The sequence below is a fragment of the Globicephala melas genome, chromosome 10, assembly GCF_963455315.2.
Source record: "Globicephala melas chromosome 10, mGloMel1.2, whole genome shotgun sequence".
Taxonomy (NCBI): domain Eukaryota; kingdom Metazoa; phylum Chordata; class Mammalia; order Artiodactyla; family Delphinidae; genus Globicephala; species Globicephala melas.
The window spans coordinates 26,091,754-26,114,044 of NC_083323.1; the positions used below are offsets into that span (position 1 = coordinate 26,091,754).

Consider the following 22,291-nt stretch of genomic DNA (forward strand, 5'->3'; position numbering starts at 1 on the left):
GTAAGTGAGATTATGTGGTATTTTTTCTTTCTCAGTCTGGTTTATTTCACTTAGCAAAATGCCCTTAAGGTCCATCCATGTTGTCACAAATGGCAAGATTTTCTTCTCTTTTATGGCTGAATAATATTCCAGTGTGTGTATCACATCTTCTTTATCCATTTATCCATTGATGGATACTTAGGTTGCTTCCATGTCTTGGCTGTTGTAAATACTGCTGCAATGAACATGGGGGGTGCATATGCCTTTTCAAGTTAGTGTTTTTGGTTTTTTTTTCACTAAATACCCAAAAGTGGAATTGCTGGTAGTTCTATTTTTAATTTTTTGAGGAACCTTCGTGTTATTTTCCATAGTGGCTGCATAAATTTACATTCCCACCGACAGTGCGTGAGAGTTCCCTTTTCTCCACATTCTCACCAACACTTGTTGTTTCTTGTCTTTTTGAGAATAGCCATTCTGACAGTTGTAAGGTGATAATCTCATTGTGGTTTTGACTTGCATTTCTGTGATGATCAGTTCTTTCTTTACATACACAATTAGAAAATAAAATATATACCATTTACATTAGCATAAAAAATATAAAATATTTAGGAACAAATCTAATAAAAGATAGGCAAATATTGCTAAGAAAAAGTAAAGAAGACCTAGATAAAGGGAAACTATACCACGCTTGATTTGAAAGACTCAATATTATTAAGATGTCAGTTCTTCCCAAACTGATCTGTAGATTGAATGCAGTCCTAATCAAAATTTCATTAGTTTTCCTTGTGGAAATTGGAAAGTAGATTCTAAAATTCATATGAAAGTACAAAGGACTAGAACAACCAAGGCAATCTTGAAGAAAAATAACAAAGCTGGAGGACTTAACACTACTAGGTATCAAGATTTACTTTAAGCTACAGTCATTAAAACAGTGTGGTATCGGCATAAGGACAGACAGACAAATGGAACAGAATACAGTCCAGGAATAGTATATGAACACCTGACTTACCACAAAGTACCACTGCCTTTCAATAGGGAAAGGATAGTCCTTTAATGATGTGGAGTCAATTGGTTATCATTAACCCAACCTAATTAGATAAAAATGAACCACAGACCCAAATGTGACAAGTAAAAAAATAAAGCTGCTAGAAAAAAACTTGGGGAGAAAATCTTAAGATCTTGGGATAAGTTTTTTTAAACAGGACATAAAAAGCACTAACTGTAAAAGATATGGTTGATAATTTGGATTTTATTACAATTAAGGACTTCTTTTTATAACATGACACTCTTATGGGAAAAAATGTTACCACACACTGAGAGAAGGTCAATCTGCAACACAAATATCTGACAAAGGATTCGTATTCTGAATATATAAAGAACTCCTACAAATAAGAAACAGATTACTCAAAAAAAATTTTTTTTAAACAGGCAAAAGACTAAGACAACACTTCACAAAAAAAGGAAATCCAGATGGTCAGTATGCATAAGAAAAGGTAATCACCCTCATTAGCTAACAGGAAAATGCACATTAAAGCTACAGTGACATATTATTCTATTCCACCAGAGTAGCTAAAATTTTAAAAGACCGACCACACCAAGTGTTGGTAAGGATGTAGAGCAATTAGAACTGTTGTATATTGCTGGTGGGCCTGTAATTAGTAATTAGTTAGAACCACTTTAGAAAACTGACAGTTTTTACTAAAGATAAAACATATGTATACTGTATGACTCATTCCTCGGTATATACTCAAAGAGAAATGAGGACATATATCTACCAAAAGCATATTCAGGAATGTTCATAAAACTTGATTCATAGTAGCTTCAAAGTAGAAAACAATTCAAATTCTTATCAGTAGGAGAAGGGATAAAATATAGTGTGTTTGTAAAATGGATAACAGCATAACAGTAGAGAGGAACTGTGACATGCAATAACATGGCTTAGTCATAGGGATAAAATGTTGAACAACCACCAAAAAATCCAGAAACAGAAGTGTATATAGTGTATGATTTCTTTGATGTGGGCAGGTGAATGAATAGACAGAGTCCTGAGTCACCTGTACATATATACATACTTGTGCTAATAAAGGACAGAAGGGTGGTTCCTGGGCCAGGGTAGGCGATGAATGAGCTATACCCGTAAGCAGTAACATGAATAAATCTCGCAGTATTGAGTGAAAGAAAAAAGCCATCTGTAAAAGAATGTGCACTGTGACTCCATTTGTATGAAGTTCAAAAATACACAAAACTACAGCTTTGGAAGTAAATTAGTTGGTTACCTTTTCAGAGGACAGAGGGGGTAGAGATTGAAAGGAGGGAAGGGTAGGGGCCCTTTTGGTACGGCAGTGCTCTTGACCTGTGAGGTAACAACACCAGCATTTGCTTCGTGGTTTTACATTTTGCTTTACATTTACATTATGTGCATTTTTCTGTAAGCCTGTTATACTTAGGTAAAGAGTTAGAAACCAGAAATCTAAAAGGTCTGGAGCTACTAAGTGAGGGTCAACATTTATAGGTGTTTTTCTGTAAAAAATAAAATAAAAACGACCTGTTTATAAAACTGAAAAAGTGTTACCTTTTTTCATTTACTACTTTTGCATTATACATAGATTTTTCCATATTAGAAAATTTTCCCTTTATGAAGTTTAAATTTTTTTCTTTTTAATATTTAGAAAGGCATGCTTTCAAACTGAGATGCATCCATAATCAATCTTATCTGTCTGATCCTTTAATTTACTACTTTGGTAGCAATTTATCAGTTGCAAACATGCTTTTAAATTTTAAATTTATAGTTGTTTTAAACCCATGATAATCGTCTGGGAAAATGAACAGTCACGATTATGAGGTGACAGGTAAACTCATTAGTAAAACTTGACTCCTTCCCTTCCTAGATTTTTTATTTGCACAATTTCCTTATTGATATCAATTTTCTGGCTTGACATTTATAATGGTTCTGTTTGTCACGTTGAGGATATGAGGTAGATCTGTGTTTTATTACCTTTAAAATTTTTAGTAAGCATCATATCTACTAATCTTTGCTCCTAGTATTCCCTGAAAATACTCATCTCTAAGTAAAATTTTTTTGGTGAGTAAAATATTCACTATATAGCTTTGTTCAAATAGGAGAGTATGTATTACCATACTTGCTCATATTAATTGTTTCTCTTTTTCTAGAGAAAATCTCTCCATGAAAACAAGTTGAAGAGAATGCAGGAAAAGGTAGAAGTCTTGGAGGCAAAGAGAGAAGAATTAGAAACAGAAAATCAGGTGTTAAATAGGTAATGTGTTTGTATGTATACATACCCCATGTGGCTATTTTGACATTATACAACTTTGTTTCTGAGTATAGTGCACTTGGGTTTCTTTTAAAATATACATTTAAAAGAATTCTAAAACTATGCATTAGACTCCTAATTCATTATCTTTGCTTTTTTTTTTCTGATTGAATGTTTCTTCAAACCAAAAGGTCTTTAACACATGCATTTGTATTACAGTTGGGACTGACAGGAGAGGTCAGTCACTGGCTTTGGTAGCCAGGAGTGGTGTGAATCCTTGCTGCTGAGACGAGACAGTTTAGTGATTACAAGTTCTAAAATTGTGGCCACAACTTTGAATCAAAGTTCAGTTTTTTTATTTTTTGGTATGGAAAATATTGGGCAGTAGCTTCTGGTTTTTCATTTACATCCAAGCACAGCTAATAATCTGCATCATTAGCATTTTTTAGCAGAGATTTACCATATTAAGATAGTGGTAGTGGCAGTGTCTGACCCATGTGATTCAAGTTAATAAAATCTTTTCAAATTCAGGTAATTAGTAGTTGTCTTCAGCATTTAGACAGTATCAGACTTTTCTGTAACGGGAATTGCCTGTATAGCAAGCAGTGATGTTTTTTATAATGTGCACTGGTCTTCTTGGGTATAATTATTACCAAAATGTGAACAGTTGTGTTTTTTTTAGAACATCCAAGAGGCTTCTAGACTGTGGAATAAATGCCAACTTTGTAATACTCTCTGTTCCAAAGTAAGAAGCCACCAAATTCATTCTAAAACAAAATTCAACTTAATATTTCAAAATTAATGGTTATGGAGGAGGTGTTACCAATTCAAGATTGGGCAGCTATAGCACAGATGGCCTAGAACTTCGAATGGTTTTGAAACTATATTTGATTACTGGTGTGATTGATCGTCAGGAAATTTATGTCCAAAAAGGTGGTGATCTGTGAAAATTGACCATATTTCACCTACAAAAATGGCATTCATAAGATTCAACCTAGGGCTTCCCTGGTGGTGCAGTGTTTAAGAATCTGCCTGCCAATGCAGGGGACACGGGTTCGAGCCCTGGTCCAGGAAGATCCCACATGCTGTGGAGCAACTAAGCCCGTGCGCCACAACTACTGAGCCTGTGCTCTAGAGCCCGTGTACCACAACTACTCAGCCTGCACTCTAGAGCCCGTGCGCCACAACTACTGAAGCCCTAGAGTCCGTGCTCTGCAACAAGAGAATGCACTGCAATGAGAAGCCCACATACTGCAATAAAGAGTAGCCCCCCCCCAAAAAAGAGTAGCTCCCACTCACTGCAACTAGAGAAAGCCCACATGCAGCAATGAAGACCCAACACAGCCATAAATAAACAAACAAATAATTCCCTTTAAAAAAAAAGATTCAGCCTGGCGTTTTCTCTATTTCTATTTGATTCCTGCAGTAAAATAAGGCACCCTTTTGGTTTAAGGAGTCTCCTTTTAGTTTTAGGATTCATGGGTTGGTGGAGTAAAGTGGAAATGAAAGTAAAAGTATCAAAAGATTTTTAATCTTTGATTAATTGGCAAATAAAACTTTAAAATCAGTTGATAGCCTGCAGGGCCAACAATAACGCATATAATTAAGATGTCATATCATGTTTCTGTTTATCTTTCTAGATAAACCAAATTTTATGTGTATATTATATATAGATAAATCTTATAATTTAGAAATTCTTTTCTTCCAATTAAAATTATGTTCTATGACTCATACCGTTCTTCAATAGAATGTAACTGTATTAAACAACAGAAACACTTTTTCTTTTTAAGACAAAATGTTCCATTTGAAGAACATACAAGGCTTCAAAAAAGACTAAAGGATATACAGAGAAGACATAATGAATTTCGAAGTTTAATTTTGGGTCCTAACATACCTTCAACAGCATCCATCAATCCTGGAAGCTTTCAGTCACCAACTGTGATTCCAGGCATGGAACTATCCTTTCCTCCTCATATGCAGGTATGAGCATTTATTTTAGGGAAGAAAGTTAGATAACTATTTCCATACGTTTTTACCTCTTTAAATAGTTAAAAACCTAAATCTTTACCAGAAAAGTCTGCTGAGAGGCATAGTGGATTTGAGTCTATCCTATCCTTTAGCGATGGTGCTAGGAGTAAAGTCTCCTGTTGGGCAGTTGAAAGGAAGAAGCTTAACTGATAAGTCTTTGAATAACTGTTGAGTTTGTAGTCACTCATACAATGCTAATTACTACCAACATTTACGCAAATGTACTGCACTATGTATTTTCCATACAATATTTAATCCTAATGAAAAATGCTTTGAGGGAAGGTATTGGTATTCCCAATTTGCAGGTGAGGAAGCTGAGTCAGAGAGGTGAAGTGACTTGACTAAGGTCATAGCTAAGTGAGAGTTGAATTTCACACCTAAATCTAATCCCAAAACCTGAGATGGTTCTACTTTATCAGATCCCTGAGATGTTGATGGAATCAAATTGATTGGATGATTTTCAGAAGATGAACTGTTATTAAGCAATGACATCTTGTAATGTTGAAAGCACTGAAGATTTTTAATGTTGTAAGTCACCGAATTGAATCTCAAACGAAGTGCTTTGTTTATATAATAAACTGCTATTAAACTCTCATCACATTAGAAAGTTGCCATATAAGTACAGCTGGGCCCTACATTACTATTATCTAATTCACTCCCTGGTGAATTTTACACCTCGAGAGGAACAGACTTTGGGTTTTTGCTGAAGGCTACAGCCAGAGGCAGGAGAGAAGCAAGGACTAGTTGGTAGTCTAGACCATGCTGGTGTTCTTAGACTGCTAAAATGGTCATCCTTTTCTTGCCAGGTGTTGCAGGCCTGAATAAAAGAGGCACTGAGGCCACAGCCTAACGGTTATTTTTCCACCAGTTTTTCTAAGTCTTTTTTGGTGTGCTTTTTCTTTTCTTTTTTTTCCCTCTTTCTGTGCTTTTAAGGAGGAGCAGCATCAAAGAGAACTCTCTCTACTTCGCAAAAGACTGGAAGAACTAGAAACAACACAAAGAAAACAACTAGAGGAACTTGGATTTCCTGGAGAATGATTTTCTTGGAGAAAAGGCAGATCAAAAGGGATGAAATCAGTGACTCAATAAGGCTTGAAGTTCTAACGTATGTGGTATTTAGATACTTCATTACTGTTTGCCAAAACACTTGAATGTGCCTCAAGAGAAGGTACCAGTACATGATGTATTGAATGAATGTCAGGATTTTAGGGTTATACTAATGATAAGTGAAGCACTAAAGCAGCTTCAGAGATACTTAGAATATTATTGACAACCCTTTGAGAATGTGAAATAAATGAATAAAAGGAACTCATTAGGGAATCAAGTTTTTAAATTATTTTATTAATCTTACTTTGTTGAATTTTTTGGCATTTTGCCTAAAACATGCCCATCTTGAATTCCCTCTTCCTCTTCTTTGAGATGCTTGGCAATAACAGGGTCAGTGAACATTTTCTGGTTTACTATATATGAGTTATAAACCTCTAGTTCTTGAAAAATGACAATTTTAAAGTTAGTATAAAAAAATAAGATATCTAGATATATATTATAAAACACTACCTTTTCTAAAAGCTGTGTGCACATAATTTATTAAAGAACTTAACATTTTTCTAACTGCATTGTTTTGTGTTTAATTTTGTTTTAACCATACAGTGTAGAAGATCTCACTAATTTTGGCTTCGTTGGGTTAGGATTGATAGGAAATATAACAAAGTACAAATTAAATCCTGTGGCTCTATAAAACAAGGGCCATTCATTGTAAAACTTGCACCCAGTGGGGTCCCTTTAGAAATATTGCTGGTTTTTAACTTTTCCTCCTCCTGTTTTGGATCTAACCAAACTGTTATAAATGTTTTATTTCTGTGGCTGCATTGGGTCTTCGTTGCTGCGTGTGGGCTTTCTCTAGTTGCAGGAGCAGGGACTACTGTTCATTGCAGTGCGTGGGCTTCTCATTGCGGTGGCTTCTCTTGTTGTGGAGCACGGACTCTAGGGGCGCGGGCTTCAGTAGTTGTGGTGCACGGGCTTAGTTGCTCCGCAGCATGTGGGATCTTTCTGGACCAGGGCTCGAACCCGTGTCCCCAGCATTGGCAGGTGGATTCTTCACCACTGTGCCACCAGGTAAGTCCCCATTTGCTTTTCGGTTTTTTTAAATTTTATTTATTTATTTATTTATTTTTGCTGTGTTGGGTCTTCGTTTCTGTGCGCGGGCTTTCTTAGTTGCGGCGAGCGGGGGCCACTCCTCATCGCGGTGTGCGGGCCTCTCACTGTCGCAGCCTCTCTTGTTGTGGAGCACAAGCTCCAGACGCGCAGGCTCAGTAGTTGTGGCTCACGGGCCTAGTTGCTCCGCGGCATGTGGGATCTTCCCAGACCAGGGCTCGAACTTCTCAACCACTGCGCCACCAGGGAAGCCCCCCCATTTGCTTTTTTATGTAACATTTTTAAGGCATTCTGCTGGAATAACTAACTTCACGTCAACAAGGCAAAGCTCAAGTCTGCCGGACTAAGTGGAATGTTCATTATCCAGTAGTCCTCACATTCAAAAGTCAAAGTTAATTGATAGTGGAGGCCAGGAGTAAATTTGCACAGCCTTAACATCATTTAGAAGAAACTAGATTTACTTACTAATTTACAGAGCATATACAGTGACACTTTGTTTTCGAAAAATAATTAATTTCCATGGAGCCACTCAGAATTTAAAAATCTATTATAACTAGAAATTTTGAAGGAGGAAAAAGACAAAAACAGTCCACATTTACATCAAAATGTTTATTTTTGGATATAGACATTTAAAACATTCATCTCCAAGAACGGCTTCAATCAGGTATACAATAAGAAATAGACTTTAAATCCCTAATACAGAAAAAGGTAACAGAATTAATTTTTAAATGCTGCTGTAGACACTAGTGTTAGAAAAAGAAAGTTGTTTATAAATGGTTTTGCACCAAAAAAATATGCAAAGAAACTTGAAAATAGACAATGTTTGCCATTTGTTTCTCTGGTTGCTGTTTAATATAGACCCAGTGACTGATTGTCTTCAGCACACATCTAATTTGGCCATTTACTGCATTTGGCTAATGTGGTCCAGATAGTGCTCTTCACTGGAGGATTGACAAACACGCTACATACATTAGTGAATCTTCACACCACCTCAGTGAGGTAGGTTAGAAATATTATACAGAAATTGAGGCACAAAGAGGTAAGTGACTTGCCCAAAGTTCCCAGCAGCACAGTCCCTGGAAAAGAAGGTAAGTCTCCACACAGGACTCATGTGCCAGAGAGCTGGACAGGGACACCCTCATGTAGCATTTACTGAATACTTAGATAAAGCTGTAACTGATCCTTTGAGATTTCTTAGCATTTCTGTACCCTAAAGAAGGGAAGTCTTCTGGGCAACTCTCCTACCCTTGGCTCTCAACTCTCCTACTATTGTGAACCCCTTCACATCAAGACTATAGCAGCCTTAGATGGGGACCAGACCTCTCACCTTTATAAGTAACCTATTTGGTAGTATTTTTGAGGTGTGTCCATTGGACAGATAATAGTCGAAAGCGACAGGATTGGGAAGGTGCCTATCAATCAGGGCAATAAATGCTTATTTTCTCTGATCAGTTTGTGAGGTGTCACCTCTCACTCTTTACCAGAGAGTGAGGAGCAAAAAGAACTGCATTCATTTAAGACAAACTCACATTTAAATCCTGATATCCCATACAGTGTTGGTAAATGATTTTAAGGAATGTGTGATCAATGTTTTATTTGCTACTTGAAAAAATTTCTTTCCTCAATCTGGGATTTTGAGCACCAAGGGTAAAGGTGCCACAAGGAAAGTTTGAGAGTTGCCAATTACACTTTTTACTTCTGGTTTAATAGAAGGAAAACACAGTGGTATTAAAGTTGGTCATGAGCAGCAAAAATTCAGGAATAAAAAATCAGCAATAAAAAGACTACAGTATAACTAGATAGGGAATTCTTTTAAAAAAAGGCATGAATAAAACAGGTTTTTTTAAACTCTTTCTCTTGTGAGGAATACTCTCAAAAAGTACATCGTAAGACTAAGATACCAAGTTGTATACTAATATTTTTCAGGCCATGGGCCTCAAATATATATATTCATATATAATACTCCAGTGTGAACAGCAATTTCATGAAATGTAAAATGTATTTTTTTTTTAATCACACACAAGTATTTATAACCACAGGGTTCACCAGAAATCTAAAGCAAGGAGATAGTAATATAGAGATGTAGGATTAGAGGAGTGAGTCACTCTTCCACAGACAGTTCTGATCGAAGTGTTTGTTTAGACAGAAAGAAGCTACTGATTTTTTTTTTTTTTTTACAATAGCCAACCTGTCCACTATCAAATACATTTAATATGAAAAAAATAAAATGAAGAAAACGTACATACTTTAAAGTGTCTGGGTAAAATGCTGTCGCATTTAAAGAAGCCTACTCCCTCTCCTTGCTTTAGAGTTCCTTAGTGAAATGGAGGTGAGTTTGATGGAGTACAGTCGGTGACCACTGAAAAAACACGAGCCCTTTCAAAATGTTGCAACACTGTTAGTTTTTGGTTTAAAAACACACACACACTCACAAATGCTAAGTGTACACACTACCAAATTCTGCGGTCAGCTTTTCCAAGAACTACCGGGGAAAGTTTCAATGCTGCAAGTCCTCAAGGTTGCCCTAACACCCCTACCTTGTTTCCAGATGACTCATTTCACATTTTGTTTTGATCACTGGCAATGTCCCTTGTCTGCAGAGGTGCAGTGTAGTCACAAGTGCTACACAGCTGTAGTTTTCAAACAAAACCACGTATATCATTGTGCTTAAGTGGAGACTGTAGTTACAATACCGACCCTTGCCTACTGGCCCTGTATTCTCTGTGAACAAGGAGGCTGTTTGTGACAACCACTCCAACTCTATGTACAGAAGCACTCCCACAGTACACACACAGGCACAGTGCTTGGTATGCTTTCTAAAAGCTGTGCATGTGCCTTGCTCTCTTAAAAAAGACAGTGCTCAAAGTGGAACCTATGTGCAAACTTAAAAAATTAACGACACAGAGTAGCTTAAGCAGCCATTTTGCTCCCAAGTCGTCTGAAGAACTTTACCAGATTAAGCCAGGCCCCAGAGTGCTTACATCCACTTGCATTTCTTCTTTTCATCAAATAAGACTTTTACATGCAAGAGTTGTTTCTGAGCTTCTTCCAGCCCTCGTTCTCTTTCTAGTTTATTTAGAATCTGTTGACAATTAGAACAGTTATTTTAGATATTGTGGTTTTAGCATTACAATTTTTTTTTTTTGCATTCCTGATGCTGTGAGTGGTAAAATCTGTATGAAACAGATGCCAACATTTTCTTCAATCATTTAATACTCACTTTGCAAGTTGTTTTGCTAAGTCATTATCACAGGATCAACAACGCTTAGGTTTAAAATAGAAGCTCACAAGAAATTCCAAACTATTTGCTTATAAATATAGGGCCAGAATTTCAAGGCCCTGTTTTATGCATTATGTTACAGCCATTCCAAGCACAGCAAGCATTCCTGGGCAGCCAACATGCAGGCAAGTATTTCTTCTTAAATGCAGCAGGCAGGGGCATCCTGGTCAGAGACGTCTACTTCCCTTCCCTTCCCTCCCCTCCCCTCCCCTCCTGGGCAGTGTAGTCCCTCCTCTCCCCTCCCTTCCCCAGTGCTTCCCTTCTAACCCCTGACCCCTGGAAAGAGGGATGCTTATCATGTTCAAGGAACTCATTGCCTCTACCCTACCTTAGTGCTTCACTTGATCTTCAAGTAGCAAATGGAATTGGTGAGCTATTCTCACCATTGACATGGATAGCCTGTCCCAGCATGACTGAGTGGGGGGAATCAGGGAAGGGGGAATTAACATATTTGGAAACAGCGCATCTGATGACTGTGTCTGTGTGAATTCCCAAAGAAAAAAATCCAGATTAAGGAGGATTAATCATAAAGGAGAATGGTTTATTGAAATAGTTGCTTAAGTTAGAAAATATGTCATACTTTAACTACTGAATACAGAATCTAGGCGATTTAACAAGCTTAGCTTTCATTTTAGCAGATTACAACCAAGCATAAGCAGGCCCCTTTTATTAGGACCACTACTTACTCATCAAAGTTAAGTATGCCAGTATGGCTACAGGCCCCATTAACTCAAATGTAAATGGTTGGTCCAAAGGCGAGCAGCATAATAAAACTATGAGGGGCAGCAGCCACGCGCAGGGTCTGGCTTGGTGCCAGGATCCCCCATCTCACACAGGCTTCCTGGCCTCCCTTTCTGGCCATTTGGGATGCCAGAGCTGTCCTGAGACCTACAGAATGCTTTATAACCAAATTCTGGTGACTGATTCATATCTATTCTTTAAAATGTTATTTAAAATCTTACCTCATCAAAATATTTTACGATGTATTTGTAGATTTCTGTCAAGGCCACTTCTTCATTAAATTCATTTTCATGTTTCTTAAAGAAATAAAGCCTTGTTGAGAGATTCTGCAAGTGGCTTTTTTTTTTTTTTAAGAAATATCCAAATACAGTCTTTTTACTTTGTAACAATACCTTAGATTCCTGAGTTAAGAATTCTTCCATCTCTGAAGATGACAATGGAGGCAAATCCCTGATTGCTTTGTAATAAGACTTGACTTCCTCTTTGTAGGTTGGGATATCCTTGGCATAGAGAAGTTTATTAGTTGGTGCTTCCTGAAAAACAACCACCGCCAAAAGAGTTTTTAAAAAACCATAGGGAATTTATAAGAGTACCAGTGTAGCTGAACCTCCACCACGATTATCTCGTGGTAACAAGGACTCTTCACACAGCAGGCCTTCATAAACGTTGTTGACTGCCTGACTGACTGCTATCCAGATAGTTCTGGTGAGTCACTGTTATTTTCAGGCAGATTAAATGCTAATATATTATGCCTTCCTCTTATAAAAGAACTGAAATTATTATTTTTGCATGATTTTGAGTTACTGTAACAATGGAACTTACTGCAATCATACTTCATTACTAATAGTTGTAAAAAGCCTGAATTAAAACGTTTGCTCTCATCCTCACCCACCAGTGAATTCTGGCATTTATAAAAGGTTTGAGTGTGGGTCTGATTGAGCCCTTTATATAACCATGAACGTGGTAGGTAACTGGCAGTGGCAGATTTTCCTGCTTGTCCCTTCTATTTTATTAGATTATAAAGCTCTTCCAGTGTCCTCAGGAAAGAGCATGGTCATTAGTATTGGTGGCTCTGATGTCTCATTTTGCAAAAATTCCCTGGCAGTTCGAATGTTTTTAAGTAATTTTAACAGTGATATTAAAATTTAAATGAAGATTTGTTTTTAAAAGTTATAATTTTGACAAAATTAACATCTACTGTCAAAGAAAAATTAATAAATAGTCAATCTAAGAAAGAAATGGAAAAATGTATTCAGGCCAACCTGAGGATTATGACCCAGGAGATAGCCTCTCAGAAAGCTGTGAGCACTGTTTGGAAGAGGTAAGGGGGGGAGGCCTGTATATGTGATCTGAGGGAAGGGGGATGTGCAGTCAAATGTGCACATCTTGGTTGAAGTTTACTGCTATTTGTGAGGAACAGATATCTTAGAAATGCACTAAAACCATTAACTAAGTATGGGAAGATTCAAGAAACTGAGTTCATAAAATTTTCTCTTGAAAATATCTAACTGAGGGCCAGTTCTGCCAGTTTCCCCAGAGCACAGAATGCCTCATCCTGATCTTTGCCTTGAATTCCTTTCAGGGTGTTATTACAATATTGATTTGATTGTAAACTGACAAACTAGAGGTATTAGAAATCTCAGGCAAGATTTTCTTCCCCATCAGAAATTTGTTGTATTCAAATAGACGCTTTTAGGTATATTCAGTTGGAATTAATTTAGGCAAATTTCAATAGTTTCATACTTCGGGTTCATAGTTTATTAGTGCCTGTAGATGATTTTTCTAGGAAACAAAGAAAAACAAAAGGTTTTCACAGGTGGAGTCTGCAGTAGGGTGGAGATGATCTATTTTGGTTTTCACTTAAACTAGGTTAAAAATAGAAATAAATGAGAGATTTTTTGAAGAAAAGCAAATTTTCAGTGACTATCACTGACTTTCTTTTTAGCTGGTATGGTTTATTATTTGAATGTTTACGAGGAAGACAGAAATACATACAGGAAATCCTAAAGCTGGGCCTTACCTTTCCAAGTTGCTGCTCTGTGAGGGAGAACGCATCCATGAACGCCTGGGCGATCACTGACAAACAGCCATCTATGTGTGGTGTCTTCTTAATGTCAAAGACAAACTGAGGGTTCTTCAGGATATTTACCCAGAAGCGAAGAGGGAGGCTGTTCCAAAAGAGAGAAATCTCTCTTCAAATACAGCCATTCATATGAGGCAGATGCTCTGTTTATCACAGTTTGTAAACGGGTGTTTTTGTCCTTGTCATTGAAGTATGCAAGTCTGCTTTGCCAAATATACCAAGCAACAGATGGCAGCGTCACTCAGCACAAGAAAGGGTTAAACTGTCAGAGCTACTGAAAGGGAGGACTGGAGAAGTCTGAAAGTGGCCCTTGACAAGACAAGAACTTTCTCCACAAAAAGTTCCAGATTATATTAGCTAATGGTTACCAATGAGAACGTCTCATCAGATCTCTAGAACCTGACCTCTTCTCACCCCCTCTAAGTGCTACACCCTGGCCTAAGCCACTGTCATCTCTCACCTAGATTATTACCCCCCAGTTCCCAAAAGTTAATTCTCCCACAGGTACTAGCAGAATCAGGTCCTGTGTCTCCTCTGTTCCAAACCCTCTGTGGCTCTCCACCCCTCTCTGGAGAAAACCCCTGCATGACCTAGGCCTGGGCCCTCATCTACTACTCTTCACCTTACTCGCCCCAACTCCACTGGCCTCGTCACTCCTCTTCTTCATGCATACCAGGCAGGCTTGTGCCTCAGGACTTCGCTTTTGTCTGTCTTTCTGAAACGGTCTTGCCCCAGACGGCCTCATGGTTTGTGCCCTCTTTGAAGACCTGATCCAAATGTCATCTCCTGAGGCCTCTGACCACCTATCCTGTCTCTGTCCTTTTTTCCCCACTCTGTGCACTGCACTAATCGACTTCTAACATACCACAATTTACCTGTTAAAATGCAAGCGCTGTAAGAACACGGATTTCTGTCTGTTTATTACTTTATCTCCAACACCTAACAAACAGTACTTGGTATACAGTCGGCACTCAGATATTTGCATATGAACTTGGAAGTCATTCAGGGTCCTGTGGCCTAGCTAATTCCCTCCATCATATGGGCTGCTGGGCCTCTCAGTACCTCTCCTGTCCTGACTAGTGCCCCTGCTCGTGTGCTGCTGTCTTCACAGTGAAATTGTCGCCTGCAGCACCGGAGCCTGGTGTTGGGAGAAGCAGGGCCTGGGAAGGAGGGGCTAGAACAAAGGGAGGGAGGGAGCCAGAGTAGAGACTTAGGATAGACCTGGAGCTTTTAACACTTATTTAAAATGGTCTGGCTTCACCCCAATGCTTAGAAGGGCTTGAGGCTGCACTGAGAAGTTCTATTACATCATAACTAACTCTCATTCACCTCATGCACAGAGTATTTCAATTAGAGGTAATGAGCCATGTTTCTTTACTGAGGAGAAATTTTAATTTGGATGCCTTGCCTCAGCTTAAAGTATTAAAAAACAAAACAAAATACACCCCCCCTTTGACTAATTCTCATGGCATTTGATCAAATAAAAGGAGAAATTTCTATACAAAATAGACAGCTTGGAAACCGCAAAGAGTAATTCTCTGAGGGACAAATTTAAGAGTCTTCTCTAATGGAAAATTGTATGATAAAACCACAAAATATTAATTTCTCATCTTTTACTGGTCAAGCTAAACTTGTTTAAAGATAATTATTTTCTTTGTCCTAAAGACTAGGAGTCTCAGCACAGGAATGGTTTTGTTTATTGTTTAAAAATAGTAAAAACAAGAAACTGCTTTGACATGATAGCTTACCAAACCAAAAAACTCTAAGATAGGGATAAATGAATCCTTCTATAACCATCCATGCCCTTCTTTTAGTTAAGATTCTGACCCAGGTTCTTGAAAACAGTAATCACCTACTGTTTGTTCCCACCTGTTTGTTTTCCAAATATGTACAACATCAGGATCTGTGATTTTTTTGCTTTCAGCCTGGGCATCCAAAAAGTCAAAAAAGTATTTTATAGCAAACGGGGCTCTGCTGTTGGGTAAACTCCAAATGCTTCTAAAAAGTTTTTCGAGCACAGAGTGAATTGCCACCTGAAAGACAGAGCACATCAGACTTGGAAGATTTAAAAAAATAGGGTGGTGGTTTTGAAAACACAATGAAAAATGAAATCTAAGTTACAAAACAGAGAAAAACAAGCTGAAGATAAAGTATGTAAAATCGACAAATGAGTCCAACACTCACAGTATTAGACAAAGGTCCTGAAAATCCATGCCCAGGTTTAGATCTGCTTCATAAGCTTCTTGCTGATAACACTGTTTAGTCAACAGGGAGGCTACCTTAGACATCTCTAGCAGTTGAAATGTAAGTTGGAGGTCTGTATACATAAACCAAGAAGCCCCAGACGGTTGGCTTTTATTATGTTCAGCCTAGAAAAACTCAAGTGGTATTGCTCGGTTCCCAGAACTTTTCCTGTTGCATGTATTTCCATCATAGGGTTTTATTGTGTACTTTCCAAAGCATTTGAGTGTTCTACTAAAACAAAATAGGCAGAGCTCTGTGGGACAGATGAGAAAATCAAGAGGCTCTGGCTGTCCTCTACCCACTAGATAATAGCATTTACATTGCGAGTCATTTCAGAAAAAAAAAAAAAAAGGATCACCACAGACTTCCATTAATCCCACTAAAAGCCAGATAAAGTAAAATTTGCTCCCAATTTGGTATTCCATGGGCTTTCATATCTGACACTTTTATATGTGAACAGAATTCTTAGTTTTAAAATGACCTCCCCCCTCTTCATTTTATTTGCAACTCAAAGAGGGAGTTTTATTGCTCACCTGTAATAACAAGTAAACAAAAAGGAATAATTATGCTGTCCACCTAAAAATATAACAATAGTGCAATGGTGGGTAAAGAGACTGGGAACAATATTAAATCCCTGACTGAAGATGTTATGGTGGAAATTTGTAAAGTGCTTTATCTTTGCAGTTTGTAAAAACAGAAGAAGAAGGGGGTAGGAAGTGTTTACAATTCAAACTTTCATTTTGCTTTGCTAGAAGGCACAAGGGATTTGTAGCATTTTCACACTTCAGTGGAAATGAAGTCAAACACATCATACACCCCCAAGGTAGCCGTAAAAGCGCTCCCAGAACAGTGAGTTTACCTTGGTCGACAGCAGCTTTGTCAGATACATTTCTTTAACTTTGAACTTGTGCTTCCCTCGATGTCTCTTTCCCTGCACATCTTGGAATGCTTCCGAATCTGGTAAAATCTAAAGGGAAGACAGAGTAGAAGAAGCATTACCCAAGGAGACCGTTCGTGCTGCAGAAGGCATCCGCTTCAGCAGGAGCACAAGAAAGCCTGAACTCACCAAATGGCAGTGGTCTTCTGAGTATTCCACATCTGAACGCCACAGAAAGAGGGAGAGAAACAGTCCATTAAAACAACAGCCACGGTAACTGGCCTTCTCATAAGATGCCCCATTTGTGCTATAAACAGAAGAGGTTACTTGAGCCCTCCTACTTGAGCTCTTCATAGCTACACCCCCCCCCCCCACCTCCTTGCTGTGTCTTAAGACCTTAAGAACATTATTGAAGACAGGATGGGCCAGGGACTGGAGTGGGAAGCAGGTTCCCTGTCCCTGGAACAGGCTGACCGATCACTTCAGGGTGGGGTAGGAGAGGTTCAGGTCAGCTAGAGCTGGGGCACCTACTGTGTGCCAGGGGCTACTGGGCAAACAGCAATGAATAAGACAGACCTAGCTCTCACCTAATGGAACTCACATCCTAGCCAATGAGAGAGACTTACTAATTACACAATTAATTATTTAATTCATATCCTTGTGATAAGAACTGTGGAGAAGAATTATATGCTAGGAAAGTATGTAACAAGAGACGAACCTAGCCTGGGAGGTTCTCTGAGGAAGGGATGTCGGGACTGAACCTAAATGAATGGATAATGAGCCAGGCCAGTGGGGGAGGAGAATGGGTACAAAGGCCCTGTGGTGGGAGAGAAGGCGATCTCGGATCTGAGAGAAGGGCAGCAAGGCGGAGGTCATAGAGCAGGTGGGAGAGCAGCACAGAGTGAGGACACTCTGGGAAGAAACGAGGTTGTGAAGGGAGTGGCAAATGCAGGGAAGGGAAGGATTAAAGCACTTGGTTTTTTGTTTTGAAGATTAGAGACTAGAATACCTTGAAATGCTTGTGGAAAAATACAGTAGCGAGTGAAGGAAAGCAAGCGCAGGTGAGAGGAGAGATCGCTGGTGGTGGCGTAGGAATGCTCAGAAGGTCGGAAAGGAGGGTGGGATCCAAAGCCCAGGTGAGAGACAGGCCTTGCTGGGAGGAAGGGCAGCCCTGGAATGTCAGGGGAGCAAGGAGGAGGGAATGGCAGAGGCAGGGAGGCAGGGTTAGTGCACACTGTCGAGGGAATTCTGATTTCTGTTTTCTCTGTGAAGCACTGGGTGAAGTCATCTGCTGATAGTCAGGGGAGCAGTGGGGGGTCAGAGCTTCGAGGAGAGAAGGTGGGATTATGGAGAACACAGTCGGTTGCTTCGAGAAGCAGAAGCACGGGGGGGAACAGGCTACGTGGAGGGTCCTGGTCAAGACGGGAATTTACTGTGACTCCAACTGTGCTGTCGTGGGCCTTTCCCCTGTGGCTGCCCAGCTGTAGGGTCGGGAAAGGTGAGAAGTTGGGTTCATCCAGGGCTGGGTTGGGACTGTCACGCAGTGGGTGATGAAAGGACAGAGGGGCAAGGGTTTGGAGGGTGATCCAGTGTCCACTGGATTGGACAGGGAGGAAGCAGAGGTGTTTTTGACTGCCTTGAAGTCCCATTAAGTGATCCAAATGCAAGATCTCTAAATAACAGGCTCTCAAAAAACCAGTCATTAAAGCCTAAAATACACAGCTCTTGCACTTATTAACAGCACAAAGACACCAATCCCCCTAGACCAGAAAGATAGCCGCCTTCTGCAAGGTGGTTTCTCACTATAGCCTGACGTAATGATGGATGGGGGAATGTGGGGTGGGCAGGGTTCCCCACAGGGTGTCCTACAACCTACCAAGTTATCCTATTTAATTGGGAGCCCTGCATTCTTCATTTGCACTCACCAGATGTTGGGACCTACCAGGCTGCTCCTAGCACTGAATCCAGGAATCAGAAAGTCCCACCTCCAGCTGTGTGTGTGAACAGGTCCTGCTGGTGAGACCCAGAACCTTTCTGGGGGCTGAGGACTGACTGTCTTGCGTGGATATAATTTCTCTGGAGACAAACCTGGAACCTGGACCTAGGGATTTCCTCAAGGCACTGTCACAGTGTTTTCCTGCCCCAAGGCTGGCGGGGAGGTAGAAGAGAGTTCAGAGACTGGCCTAGTAATTTTTCACAAAGCCCTCTCTGTAGTTGGTCTGTCACTAGGAGATTTGGGCTAAGTGAATTATCTTGTGTGTTCAGAGCTTCCAGGGCTGTGTGATAATCTGCGGGCTTCGCTCAGCTTGCCAGGGGGATCCCCTCGGTTAGCCCCCATCCTACTGAGGAGTTGGAAAAGAGTTACAGTGGCTAAGATTCTGCCCTGAGCTTAGGGTGGTTAATGACAGCAACTTCCTCAGTGTCGGGCAGCCGGGGCAACCACTGTTTACAGTTTCCTGTCCCCCTCTTTGCAGGTTTCACATTCTCAGGAGCAGAAACAGATCTAAATGCTTTCCTCCACTCTCTCAGAGAATTACCTGGCAACCACTCAATCTCATCTTTGTGACAGTACATCCGAGAGAGGCAAAAAGTGATGCTTTATAAAGTGGGGTGAGAACAAAAGGTTAATAGCATTATGTCTGTTACCTGAAGTAAAATTTGCTATCTTCTTAAAAACTTTTATAGAGGATCCATTTGATATCTGAAAGCAAAGATAAAAAATAGATGAGTTTTCAAAATTTGATGTATTTCTCAACTTTACCCAGGAATTAGATGGCTGGGTGGATCTTATATTCTCTCACTTATTCTATCAAATATTTATTAAGAATTCCTATGTTTTGGGCACTGGAGGCTGGGGCTATAATGATAAGCAAGACACTGTCTCTGCCCTCAAAGAGTCTGCGGTCCTGTGAAGGTGGCAGACCGAGGCCATGAGATGCAGGGAGGCAAGTGCTCAAAGGATGCTGTGGGGCCGATAGGAGGTGGGCCAGCCCTGGACCAGGGGAGGACCCAGCTGTGCTGGGAGGCATCTCAGCTTCTAGGGGACAGGAGATGTTCGGGCCGTTTTCATTTTGGGGGTTACTACTATATTAAGAAATGCTGAAACAAGTTTTCAAAAACCTATAAACTGGTAACAGAGCAGTTTCACATCTAGGTATACACCTGTACATATCCTGAGATAAACTTTGTAAACACCCCGTACTGGAAATAACCATCAACAGTAGAATGAATAAATAATTTGGGGTATATTCATAAAACAGGCTATGATAAAACAATGAAAGTGAGCAAATTACTGCTACCTGCCACATGCATGAACCTCACAGTGATGAACGGTGAGCCAAAGAAGCCTGACAAAATGGAATGCATACCGTGTGATTCCATTCTCATTTAGCTAAAACAGTCGAAACTATGATTTAACTGTTTGGAGAAGAGAAAGGGGGGTGGTGATTAGGAACGTCCAGGAGGGAGCTTCTGTGGTGCCCACAGTGCTCTGTTTCTTGATCTGAGTGGAAGTTATAAATAAGATAGGCTCACTTTATAATTCATCCAGTAGTACACTTACAATTTGTTTTCTTTTCTGCAGGTATTGCTTATTTTTTAAAAGAATCTTGTAAAAATCATAAAAATGCATGTACTTTTAAATAAAAACTTTAAAATTGAAGCATGACTTACAGGAAAGTGCTACTATTAAGTGTACAGCTCAAGAACGTTCACTTAAGTACATACTGTGTAACCACCGCCCACATCAAGATATAAAATTATATTTCAAGGTCCCAAGAAGTACCCCTATTATGCTTCTCAATCAGTAAGCACCCCATCTTCATCCAGGGGTAATCACTTTTCTGACTTCCATTGCCATTGATTAGTTTTATCTGTTCTTGAACTTCATGTAAATGGAATCATTCAGCATGGGGTCCATATAAGGTCTACAGCGTTCATCTGTGGTGTTGCAGCGACCAGTAGTTCATCCTTTTTAAATTACTATTATTCTGCTGAATGAATACACTACAAAAAAATTGCTATACAATAAAAGGAAAGAAGTATTGACACATGCTACATGAATGGACCTCAAAAACATTGCTAAGGGAAAGAAACCAGGCACAAAAGATCCAATTCTGTACAGAATAGGCAAATGTATACAAACAGAAGGCAGGTTACTAGTTGCCTAAAACAGGAGTTGGAAGAATGAGGAATGACGCTGAATGAGTTCAGGGTTTCTATTTGAGTTGATGAAAATGTTCTAAAATTAGACTGTGGTGATGATTGCACAACTCCACAAATGTTCCAAGAACCACTGAATTGTACACTTTGAAGAGGTGACCTTTGTGGTATATAAATTATATCTCAACACAGCTGTTAAAAAACTGTCACAGATTTTAAATGTACGCAGTTGACAAATAAATGCTTTTACCACACTGACACACAATTTCAACACCAATGTATAGCCTCTTTTGGAGATAAGGTCAAGAGTTCTCATCTGAGGCTTTTCGGGACCGTGGAAGCCGGGCCCCAATGGCCTTTTGTGCACCCCTTCCCCACACCCAACCAGGGGAAGAAGGCCTCTTCAGGCCAAGGGGGACTAGATGCGGAGAGACAAGAGAGCAGGCCTTGCTTCCTGGGAGGAGTAAACTCTTTTGAGGGGCTGGTCCACAAAAATGTAAGACAAATGGGCCATAAGAAGAGGCAGGTCAGGGATACACAAATCTTCACCTTCATTCTGGGATGTGGCTGAAAGATCAACCCTGTCATTTCTGAACATCGCACTTGAAAGCGCGAAGGCTGCTCTGAATTCTAATATTAATTTGGACCTGGCCTCCCTCCGCTTGGAAAAAAGTAGAACCTTAGAATTTCTCTTCTGGCCTGCAGCACACCGGTTATCAGAATGTACAAACCTGTTCAGCAAACACCAAAGGATTAAAGCCTAATCTCTTGCAGGTTGTCCCCACAGAGGAAGGAACACGCACGAGAGCCAGCCCTAGAGGGGGCCCCTGAGCACAGGGTCCAGCCAGCCGTGTCCAGCCAGCCACTAAGTATAGGCCAGAGGCCTCCAACTCCTGGTGTTCAGGACATCTTGTAGGGAGGGGGCTCTGGGCAGGGGCTGGCAGGGGCCCTCTGGCCTCTGCAAAGTATCTCGAGCACGGATTCTAAACTCTTATTGAGCTCCTGGACTCTGCCATTATTACCAAACGTCCTCTCTTCTCCCCTTGAGCTATTCACTGAGCGACCCTGTTGGCTGATTTGTCAGCTCTCCTCCATATTTGATGCAATTAAAGTAAACGCTCTGTGCAGGCACCCCCCTAGCAATACTCAGACGCCGAGTTTATGAGAATGTTTGAACATAGTTACAGAATTCCTCCCCATGAAGAGCTGGATATGCTCTGTTTCTAAGCCAATAAATACCTTTTTAAAAAAGGAAGCTGGTGATTCATTCTGGGTAATTGTCAAAGAATGAATCCCAAATGGACCCTGATGAGTGTTACGCCAATACTCTGCTACTGTCAGATGCTTTGTTTCTCCAAAAGCAAGCACCCTTGCTTTATAGTCCCAGACACCACGGATGGACCTTCCAAGGAGGAGCACAGCCAAGAGTTCAAACGTCTTTTCAAGAGCTGGCAACGACTCGCTGCTGACAC

General features: G+C 40.0%; 2 protein-coding genes and 1 long non-coding RNA gene across 15 annotated transcripts in view; 2 read left to right on the top strand and 1 right to left on the bottom strand.

Moving 5' to 3' along the window:
- CEP83 (centrosomal protein 83) overlaps positions 1-7,405 on the top strand; it is a 135,680-nt gene extending 128,275 nt beyond the window's left edge. For 7 of the 11 annotated variants that reach the window (XM_060306608.2, XM_030856379.3, XM_030856380.3 and 4 more), the window contains 3 exons: positions 3,151-3,254; positions 5,042-5,231; positions 6,213-7,402. In XM_060306608.2, coding sequence (XP_060162591.1) covers positions 3,151-3,254; positions 5,042-5,231; positions 6,213-6,317 — 399 coding nt within the window. In that variant the 3' untranslated portion in view covers positions 6,318-7,402. Of the gene's footprint in view, positions 1-1,414; positions 3,255-5,041; positions 5,232-6,212 lie in introns of those variants that run through there. The other 4 variants (XM_060306610.2, XR_009565565.2, XR_009565566.2 and 1 more) reach the window with 4 other exon arrangements.
- A 622-nt stretch (positions 7,406-8,027) lies between these two features.
- Positions 8,028-22,291, bottom strand: part of PLXNC1 (plexin C1) — a 141,821-nt gene continuing 127,557 nt past the window's right edge. Inside the window, exons 24-32 of one of the 3 annotated variants that reach the window (XM_060306606.1) lie at positions 19,305-19,359; positions 16,848-16,879; positions 16,641-16,748; positions 15,407-15,570; positions 13,475-13,622; positions 11,847-11,987; positions 11,676-11,750; positions 11,042-11,126; positions 8,028-10,515 (exon numbers count right to left, since the gene is read on the bottom strand). In XM_060306606.1, coding sequence (XP_060162589.1) covers positions 11,043-11,126; positions 11,676-11,750; positions 11,847-11,987; positions 13,475-13,622; positions 15,407-15,570; positions 16,641-16,748; positions 16,848-16,879; positions 19,305-19,359 — 807 coding nt within the window. In that variant the 3' untranslated portion in view covers positions 8,028-10,515; position 11,042. Of the gene's footprint in view, positions 11,127-11,675; positions 11,751-11,846; positions 11,988-13,474; positions 13,623-15,406; positions 15,571-16,640; positions 16,749-16,847; positions 16,880-19,304; positions 19,360-22,291 lie in introns of all 3 variants that reach the window. The other 2 variants (XM_030856388.2, XM_060306605.1) reach the window with 2 other exon arrangements.
- LOC115853019 (uncharacterized) lies at positions 11,203-20,967 on the top strand. The gene is made up of 3 exons (XR_004039365.2): positions 11,203-12,159; positions 16,755-16,931; positions 19,133-20,967. It is a non-coding gene; the product is annotated as an uncharacterized lncRNA (long non-coding RNA).